We start from the raw sequence: 11122 nt of genomic DNA, 5'->3' as shown, positions 1-11122 counted from the left end.
TTTTTCAAATCCAGTTAATAATGAATTTCGGCCAGAGAGAGAGTATTCTATTTATAGGCTACAATAGGGACCATGAGGAGAAATTAGGGTTAGGACTCCTGACGGGCTTAGGCTTCCCATGTTCGCCCAGAACACATAGCCCAAGTCCTTCAACAAATGGCTTATTCCACTAAAGGCCATTGTTGCACTACCGCCCTAATCCCAAATTACGTTTCAGCGTTTATGGGCTCCATATTATATGCTCATTGATCTCCCCGTGTTTAAGATATCGAATGTCCATTGATTAAGTCAAGTTACTGACAACTACATTAATCAACTTCTTATGTCCTTGAGTAGTACCACTTAACCTCATTGTGATGTCGGAATAAATCCACCCGTAGGGTTTACATGACAATATTTTTGAGCTCCTCAAGGGGGCATCATCAACCCAACTTCTTGCAGGACACGGATTCCTTTTATAATCAACAACATACCTTACATACAATGTCATTACCCAATTCATCGAGTTTGTTGATTCACAAATGAATCTCACTCATTGATGATTTAAAGCAATGTACAGTGCATGTAAGTGCCTGTTATTATATCCGGATTAGGAAGAAAAGCATCCATAATAACAGAGGCGTTTGTTCTCTTACACAGTCAGTATAAAGAGAAACAACCTCACTAATTCCTGTTTAATACACACAAAGTGTACTAGTGTAATCCTATAGTCAAGATAGACTAATATAAGATTATATTACAACCGTACTAATGGTTTGTACGAATCCATCTAGGTTGTGAGCGATTAGTTATACTTTATAAGGTACTTATGGTATGATCTTCTGTGTGTTCACACCATATCATCTACAACATAAAGTATTGAATACATGCATATAACTAATAATATATATAATATGCATAACATTTGCCCATATGATTTTCATTCAAAATATAAAGAATTAGAGTTAATGCAAAAGTAATGCTTTTAGTATATAACCCTATCAATCTCCTACTTATACTCAAAGCATTACTTTTTAGTATACTACTAACAAATCTCCCACTTAAACTTAAAGCTATGCTGTCAAACATCTGATTCCCATCCCCTCAACATGCCTGTCAAAAGACTTAGCCGGTAAGCTCTTTGTAAAGGGGTCAGCCAGGTTATCTTCTGATGCTATCTTGGTAACAGTGACATCTCCTCTCTTTACAATTGATCGTATCAGGTGGTACTTGCGCTCAATGTGTTTACTTGCTTTATGGGGTCGTGGTTCCTTCAAGTTAGATACTGCACCAGTGTTATCACAATAAAGTGTGATACTCTTAGGTAAACCAGGTACCACTGTCAAGTCCAATAAGAAGTTCCAGAGCCAAACTGCCTCTTTGGCTGCCTCAGTGGCTGCCACATATTCAACTTCCATGGTGGAGTCATACATGCATTTCTGTTTGACACTCCTCCATACTATGGCTCCACCTCCTAAGGGAAACACACAACCTGAGGTAGACTTACTCTTGTCCCTATCTGACTGAAAATCAGAATCTATACACCCTAAGGGCACCAAACTATCTGCATGGTATACTAACATATAATCTTTAGTCCTTTTTAGGTACCTCAGAATATGTTTTAAAGTAGTCCAGTGCCCTTGTCTTGGGTTCTTCTGATATCTGCTAACCATGCCTACGGTAAAGCAGATGTCTGGCCTCCTGCATAGCATGGCGTACATTAAGCTTCCTACAGCCGAAGCATAAGGAACCGCTTTCATGTCCTCTATCTCTTTTGGTGTTTTTGGACACATATCCTTTGATAGAGGAACTCCATACCTGAAAGGCAAGAAACCTTTCTTGGAGTTTTCCATGCTAAAACGAGTCAACAAAGTATCAATATAGGTAGCCTGGGATAAGCACAACATCCTTTTCTTGCGATCTCTTATAATTTTGATCCCTAGGACGTGACCCGCTTTTTCCAAGTCCTTCATATCAAATTTCTTTGATAATCATACCCTTATGTGTGACAACACTTTCACATTATTTCCAATGAGTAAGATGTCATCTACATAAAGCACAATAAATACTACTACGTATCCATCAAATTTCTTGTACACACAAGATTCGTCTGGGCTTTGATCAAATCCATAAGATTGGATTACCTCATCAAAAAGAATGTTCCAAGATCTAGAAGCTTGTTTAAGTCCATAAATGGAACTTTTAAGCTTACAAGCAAGATGCTCTTGACCTTTTTCAATGAATCCTTCTGGTTGCTTCATATAGATGGTTTCCTCAAGACTTCCATTAAGGAAAGCTGTCTTGACATCCATTTGCCAAATTTCATAATCGAAATGAGCTGCAATAGATAAAAGAATCCGGATAGACTTAAGCATGGCTACTGGTGAAAAGGTCTCCTCATAATCGATACCTTCTCTCTGAGTAAACCCCTTTGCCACCAGCCTTGCTTTAAAGATTTCAACCTTACCGTCTACCCCTATTTTCCTTTTATAGACCCACTTGCATCCAATGGTTTTAACACCATTGGGTGGCTCTACAAGCTCCCAGACCTAATTAGAATCCATAGATTCTATCTCAGAAATCATTGCCTTTTGCCAAGATTCTACATCTTTATCTTGGAGTGCTTCATTGTAGGTCCAGGGATCAGGATCTTGGTTATCAATGGTTATGTTTGAAGACATTCCCAAACCAATCCACCTGTCAGGTTATCTAACAACCCTCCCACTACGATGAACCACCTCTTGTTTTTGTACGTTATTATTGACACGTTGTGGTTCCAGTTCTTGTATAATTGATACTGAAGTAGTTGGTGTCTCTCCTCTTAATTCTTCTAGAATAATACTACTTGGGGTTTTGTGGTTCATCACATAGTCTTCTTCTAAGAATTGAGCATTGGTGCTAACAATGATCTTCTGATCCTTAGGACTATAAAATAAACCACCATTCGTTCCTCTAGGATAGCCTACAAACAAGCTAGCGTACTTCTGTATGAGATCCCAACTTATCAGCATCTCCCAACACATGTGCTGGGGTACCCCAAATCCGAATGTGTTTCATACTAGGCTCACGCCCGATCCACAATTATGTTGGGGTCTTAGGTACTGATTTAGAAGGTACCAGGTTTAGAATGTAAGCTGCCGTTTCCAAGGAATATCCCCAAAACGAAATTGGTAAATACGAATAACTCATCATCGATCTAACCATTTCCATAAGAGTCATGTTTCTCCTCTGTGCTACACCATTCTGTTGGGGAGTCCTAGGTGCAGACATTTGGGATGTAATCCCAACCTCTGATAAATAATCCCTAAACTCTCCTAAGAGGTATTCAACACCACGAACTGATTGTAGTGACTTGATACATTTTCCATGACGTTTCTCCGTCTCAGCCTTGTACATTTTGAATTTTTCAAAACACTTAGACTTACGACGCATCAAATAAATGTACCCATATCTTGAATAATCGTTAATGAAAGTGACAAAAATATTCAGAACCACCTCTAGCCTGGACAATCATGGGTCCACATAAATCAGAATGAACCAGTTCCAACACATCTTTGGCTCTATACCCCTTGGCCGTGAAAGGCCTTTTTGTCATCTTACCTTCCAAGCAGGATTCACAGATAGGAAAAGTTTCCACTTTCAATGAACCCAAAGGTCCATCGGCTACCAATCTCTGAATCCTCCTTAAGTTGATATGACCTAACTGTAGATGCTAGAGATGTGTTTGGTTCATTTGAGAAGGTTCCTTTCTCTTATTTGAATTAGAAGATGTGTTATTAATTTCCATTTGATGCACTGTGGGTGGAATAGGATTAATGAAGTATAAATTGCCTTCTAATATACCAGAATAGATAAAATGTTTACTTTTCTTAATGACTACTGATAAGTGCTCAAAAGTAATGATTTATAACCCCAATTATGTGTATGTTAGTCTCCATTTTATATTTAAATATTCTAATATGATGCAATTTGAGTTTTTGTAGGTCAAAGAACCTAAATATGAAATATGGAGGGAAAAGAAGTTAAACAAGTCAAAAAGGAGTCACTGGGAATTACAGCTAAAGGCCTAGGGCAAAAACGTCATATTTGTCTCCATAAGTGCCAAGCCAAATGGGACTCTAAAAGAGGATAATAATTGAGTTAGAAGAGTCTTCAATCTGATCTCAAAGCCTTAATTTTGACTTCATAGGAAGATGAGATCAACATGGAAAAGAAGTCAGAGTTTCACAAGAATTAGGAAACTGAAAGCTGTCAGAAGCTGCAGCTTGGGAAATAGCCTGCAGGGCAAAGTGGGCCACGTCCAACTTTGGTACAACCAAATTTAACTTTTCTAGGATTGCTTATAGAAAGATTACAGAGAGTTTGACACCAAATAAACATAGGATTCGAATCTCTATCCAGACGAGCATGTAAGCCAATATATAAGGCACAAAAACCTCAGTTTATATCATCTAGGAAATTTAGTGTTTGCATCTTAGATCTAGAATTAAGAGAGAAGAAAGTTCAGACCTTTTCACCATTAATAGCTATAAAGATTATTCCTTTTCATATTGTGTTCATAGCATAGCATGAGGGGCTAATCTCTCTTCTCTTGGGAGGGGAGATGAAGCCTTTTTCGTATGTTTTAGTTTAATTCTTCTTCTATCATGTTTTATTTTAAATCCCTTATTGAGTTTCTTCTTAGTCGTCCATTGATCTAACGCTCCTGTGGAGGTTAGGAGGTCTTAGGGTAATTCATGATTGTGTAGAGCCAAATACCACAAACCCTAGATTCTTTTCTTCTAGTTTTTAGTGTTCTAGTGTGATGATTGGATTCTTTATGGCACCTCAATTAGTTGTATGGTTAATGCCACATGTGGATTTTCCATGGCACCTAGAGTTGTATATTGAATGCCACTTAAAGCACAATTTGGTTAGATAGAAGATATCATTGGAGATTGAAGAAGTATTTGATAGAAAGATAGAAAGCACGTTGAAAGCCACATATTATCATCATGGTTATGAGCATAAGGTTTGTAGGTATGGTGAGTTTCTATTGGTGATTTATATTAAGCATGATATATAGATCTATTAGACTAATTCTATGATTTTGGTGGATTCATCTCTCCCAAGATATTCTTTCTCTTGATTCATATTTATATATTTAATTTAGTTTAGTTTATGCATAATTTACATCTCAAATCAAATCAATTATATATTCATCATTACTTAGCCACATATTTTACTTGCATCCATTAGAGTAACTTAGATTAGGAATTTCTATTATCATCAACTAGTTATTTAGAGTAGGATTGATACCTTGCTAGCCACTATATTAATCAATATTTAATAGGCTAAGTAATTTTTTCAAAAGATACGTAACACAAACAACGACACAAATAATTACGCTGCCCCGAATCCAGCAACCTGACTGGGCAGGTCGAACCCGTCGGACTTTGTGAAGGCAACTAAAAAGTTTGGCGAACAGGATGGAGCAATGGATATGGGCCATAACAGTTGGGAATTTGTTTTCCATTTTATTGTTCATATTTGCTTATTCTATATGCATGTTTTTATTTGTTGATGTTTGCTAAAAACTAAGCCCACATGAATAATAGATAACATGAACATAGACCTGACCAGTAAACAGAAAGATCCTCAGTTCTAAATAACTAAGTGGGAGCAGGAATTTAGTTTCATATAAATCCCACGGTTTCCATTACTAGTTTGTTGGTAATATAATTATACTTGTGCGTCGGTTTTAGTGCTTTCCTCCATATCGAATGAGTCTAATTACGGATTACCATAACAAACTTCTAAAGGACAACTATATGAAGTTATTAATGTATGGATTCACTTCTCCATCTGAAGGGATTCATTACAAATAATGGACTAAGAAGTTGAGTAATGGTATACACTTAGATGCAAGTAATGGTATCCTCCCGATCGGAGTTACTGCTATTATTTGTAGGACTAAAGAAGGTCAGCATTTTAGTTTTACTTGTCTAGATGGCATGTGTCCACTCTAACGAGTTGTGTGCTGTTAAGTTGATGAGAAGTAGAACTAATAGGAAAAACCTCTCTACATGAATGTAGATAGGGTAAACGTCCACACTATCGTGGCTTACAACATCTCGGTGTGTAGGGTACTGACGGGTTAATTAATTGATTTTTAAGTTAACTCGATAAGTATTTCCACGAATGTAGAATGGTAAACGTCCACACTATCGTGGCTTACTACTTCTCAGTGTGGAGGGTACAAGTGATGGGTTGATTAATTAATTAATTTTTGTTATTAACTCAAGAAGGTTTTGCCCTACATAATAGTTATTTTATGTGATTCTCAGGTTTTCAAAATGGTTACTTTCAACCCACTAGCAACTATTCTTAAGGAAAACAAACTTCTTGGCCCTAATTACATAGACTGGAAATGCAACTTGGATATCGTGTTGATTGCTGAAGAGTACAAATATGTACTCAATGAGGAATGCCCACCTAAGCCTGAAGATATTGTTGGAGAAGAAGAGAAAGAAGCATATAAGAAGTGGAACAAGGCAGATGAGATGTCGCGGTGTTACATTCTGGCATCTATGTCGTGTCTTTGCAACATCGAGATCGCCATGACCATGGCTTATGATATGATGCTCAATCTCAAGGAACTCTTTGGACACCAGAATAGGGCTGCTAGGCAAACTGCCATGAAAAACTTGATGACCACAACTATGACTGAAGGGACTCCTGTAAAGGATCATATACTCAGGATGATGGCTTATCTGAATGAGTTGGAGATCCTTGGAGCTGATATCGATGTGGAAACCTAGGTCGATATCATTCTCATGATGCTGCCTGAGAGGTTTGAACCGTTCCGTCTTAACTACAACATGAACAAAAGGTTGTATTCTTTGGCAGAACTGATGACAGAACTTCAGTCAGCGGAGAGTCACTTTAAGCAGAGTTATGTTCAGGTTTATGCTACTGAGAAGGTTTCTACTTCTACACCTAATGGCAGGAAGAAGAAGAACAATGTTCAGAAGCATAAGAATATGGCAAAGAAGGGCATAGGACCTCAAGGAGCTGTGAAAAAGCCTAAGGGCAAATGCTACAAGTGCAAGCCGTCAGGATACTGGAAGCCAGATTGTCCTCTTCTCAACAAAGAGAATAATGGAGGTATGTCTCATGCACTAGTAGTTTAAACATGTTTAGCGGTGTTATCTACCAGAACCTGGTGTGTAGATACGGGAACCACTAACCATGTCTACATTTCCTTGCAGAGGTTCCAGGAAACCAGGAAACTTAGTACTGGAGAGATTGCCTTATCTTTGGGGATGATACCAGAGTAGTAGTTGTTGCAGTGGGATATGTTTGTTTATCTTTTGGTAGAAATAAGACTAAGGTGTTAAAGAATTGTCTTTATGTGCCTAATTTTAGAAAGAACTTAATTTTAGTTTCTATGTTAATTAAGGATGGATATTCTATTTCTTTTAAATGACAAGATTGTCATTAAGAAAAATAAACTTTTTATCTATTCTGGTACATTAGAAGGCAATTTATACATCATTAATCTTATTCCACCCACAGTACATTAAATTTTACCCAAAGTAGTATTATTCTAGAAGTATTGAGAGGAGAGACATTAAACTACTTCAGTACCAATTGTACAAGAATAGGAACCACAACGTGTCACAAATGACGTACAAGAACAATAGGTGCTTCGTCGTAGTGGGAGGGTTGTTAGACAACCAGATAGGTGATTGGTTTGGGAATGCCTTTAGACATAACCACTGATAACCAAGATCCTGATCCCTGGACCTACAATGAAGCACTCCAAGATAGAGATGTAATATCTTGGCAAAAGGCAATGAATTCTGAGATAGAATCTATGGATTCTGATCAGATCTGGGAGCTTGTAGAGCCACCCAATGGTATAAAACCCATTGGATTCAAGTGGGTCTATAAAATAGATGTAAAGATAGTTTTCCTTAATGGAAGTCTTGAGGAAACCATCTATATGGAGCAACCAGAAAGATTCATTGAAAAAGGTCAAGAGCATCTTGTTTTGTACAAGAAATTTGATGGAAACATAATGGTAATTCTTGTGCTTTATGTAGATGACATCTTATTCATTGGAAACAATGTGAAAGTGTTGTCAAACATAAGGGTATGGTTATCAAAGCAATTTGATATGAAGGACATGGGAGAAGCGGGTCACATCCTTGGGATCAAAATTATAAGAGATCGCAAGAAAAGAATGTTGTGCTTATCTCAGGCTACCTATTTTGATATTATGTTGACTCGTTCTAACATGCAAAACTCTAAGAAAGGTTTCTTGCCTTTCAAGCATGGAGTTCCTCTATCAAAGGATATGTGTCCCAAGACACCAAAAGAGATAGAGGACATGAAAGCGGTTCTTTTTGCTTTGGCTGTAGGAAGCTTAATGTACACCATGTTATGCACGAGGCAAGACATCTACTTTGCCGTTGGCATGGTTAGCAGATATCAGAAGAACCCTGGACAAGGGCACTGGACTGTGGTAAAACATATACTGAAGTACCTGAAAAGGTCTAAGGATTATATGTTAGTATACCATGCAGATAGTTTGGTTCCCTTAGGGTATACAGTCTACACTATCGTGAACTCCAAAAGTATTTCCACGAATGTAGAATGGTAAATGTCCACACTATCGTGGCTTACTACTTCTCGGTGTGGAGGGTACTGAAGGGTCAGATAAAGACAAGAGTAAGTCTACTTCAGGTTATGTTTTTACCTTGTGAGGTGGAGCCATAGTATGGAGGAGTGTCAAGCAGAAATGCTTGTCTGACTCCACCATGGAAGCTGAATATGTGGCAGCCATTAAGGCAGCCAAAGAAATAGTTTTGGGTCCGGAACTTCTTGTAAGCAAGTAAACACATTGAGCGCAAGTACCACCTAGAAAAAAGGAGATGTTTATGTTACCAAGATAGCATCAGAAGATAACCTAACTGGATAGGCATGTTGAGGGGATGGGAATCAGATGCTTGGTAGCATAGCTTTAAGTATAAGTAGGAGATTTGTTAGTAGTATACTAAAAAACAATGCTTTTAGTATAACTGGGAGATTGATAGGGTTATATACTAAAAGCATTACTTTTGTATTAACTCTAATTCTTTATATTTGAATGAGAACCATATGGGCAAATGTTATGCATATTATATATGTTATTAGTTATATGTATGTGTCCAATACTTTATGTTGTAGATGATATGGTGTGAACACACAGAAGATCATATCATCAGTACCTTATAAAGTATAAGTAATCGTTCACAACCTAGATAGATTTGGATAAACCATTAGTACGATTATAGTATAATCTGGTATTAGTCTATCTTGACTATAGGATTACACTAGTACACTTTGTGTGTATTGAACAGGACTAAGTGAGGTTGTTTCTCTTTATACTGACTGTGTAAGAGAACAAATGCTTCTGTTATTATGGATGTTTGTCCTCCTAATCCGGATATAATAACGAGCACTTACTTGCATTGTACATTGCTTTAAATCATCAATGAGTGAGATTCATTTGTGAATCAACAAACTCGATGGATTGGGTAATGACATTGTATATAAGGTGAGCTGTTGATTATAGAAGGAATCCGTGTCCCGCAAGAAGTCGGGTTGATGATGTCCCCTTGAGGAGCTCAAAAAGATTGTCATGTATACCCTGTAGGTGGATTTATTCCGACATGACAATGAGGTTGAGTGGTACTACTCAAGGACATAAGAAGTTGATTAATGTAGTTGTCAGTAACTTGACTTAATCAACGGACATTCGATATCTTAAACACGGGGAGATCAATGAGCATATAATATGGAGCCCATAAACGCTGACACGTAATTTGGGATTAGGGCGGTAGTGCAACAATGGCCTTTAGTGGAATAAGTCATTTGTTGACGGACTTAAGCCGTGTGTTCTGGGTGAACATGGGAAGCCCAATCCCGTCAGAAGGCCCAACCCTAATTTCTCCTCATGGTCCCTGTTGTAGCCTGTAAATAGAATACTCTCTCTCTGGCCAAAATTCACTATTCACTATATTAGAAAAAGAGGCAAGGAAAGATAGATCCAAAATTGGATCTAACTTTGTGAGAAAGAAGGGGATTGGTAGATCGTTGCCCACACAACGTCCAATCTATTCTAAAGGAATACAACAGAAGATCAAGGGGTTGATTGTTGATTTGGATTCATAAAGCTTGGATTCTCAGAGTTATCTAAACCGGATCGAAAAGATATGTTTTCTATCCAAAACCGTGAACCCCATAGATTTTGACTTTTGTATTAACTCTAATTCTTTATATTTTGAATAAGAATCATATGGGCAAAATGTTATGCATATTATATATGTTATTAGTTATATGCATGTGTCTAATACTTTACGTTGTAGATGATATGGTGTGAACATACAGAAGATCATATCATCAGTACCTTATAAAGTATAAGTAGTCGTTCACAACCTAGATGGATTTGGACAAACCATTAGTACGGTTGTAGTATAATCTTGTATTAGTCTATCTTGACTATAGAATTACACTAGTACACTTTGTGTGTATTGAATAGGACCAAGTGAGGTTGTTTCTCTTTATACTGACTATATAAGAGAACAAACGCCTCTGTTATTATGGATGCTTGTTCTCCTAATCCGGATATAATAACAGGCACTTACATGCATTGTACATTGCTTTAAATCCTCAATGAGTGAGATTCATTTGTGAATCAACAAACTCGATGGATTGGGTAATGACATTGTATGTAAGGTGTGTTGTTGATTATAGAAGGAATCCATGTCCCGCAAGAAGTCGGGTTGATGATGTCCCCTTGAGGAGCTCAAAAAGATTGTCATGTAAACCCTGCAACTGGATTTATTCCGACATGATAATGAGGTGGAGTGGTACTACTCAAGGACATAAGAAGTTAATTAATGTAGTTGTCAGTAACTTGACTTAATCAACGGACATTCGATATCTTAAACACGGGGAGATCAACGAGCATATAATATGGAGCCCATAAATGCTGACACGTAATTTGGGATTAGGGTGGTAGTGCAACAATGGCCTTTAGTGGAATAAGCCATTTGTTGATGGACTTGGGCCGTGCGTTCTGGGCAAACATGGGAAGCCCAAGCCCATCAGGAGG

At 37.6% G+C, this 11122-nt stretch overlaps 1 protein-coding gene across 1 annotated transcript; it reads right to left on the bottom strand.

The window, feature by feature from the left end:
- Positions 1-1052: 1052 nt before the first annotated feature.
- Positions 1053-1652, bottom strand: LOC147492652 (secreted RxLR effector protein 161-like). The gene has a single exon (XM_086567577.1). It carries the CDS (start codon positions 1650-1652, stop codon positions 1053-1055), a length of 600 nt encoding a protein of 199 aa, XP_086423703.1.
- Positions 1653-11122: the final 9470 nt, after the last annotated feature.

The sequence above is a fragment of the Coptis chinensis genome, chromosome 6 (genome assembly GCF_015680905.1).
Source record: "Coptis chinensis isolate HL-2020 chromosome 6, ASM1568090v1, whole genome shotgun sequence".
Taxonomy (NCBI): Eukaryota; Viridiplantae; Streptophyta; class Magnoliopsida; order Ranunculales; family Ranunculaceae; genus Coptis; species Coptis chinensis.
This window is presented reverse-complemented; position numbering and strand designations above follow the sequence as displayed.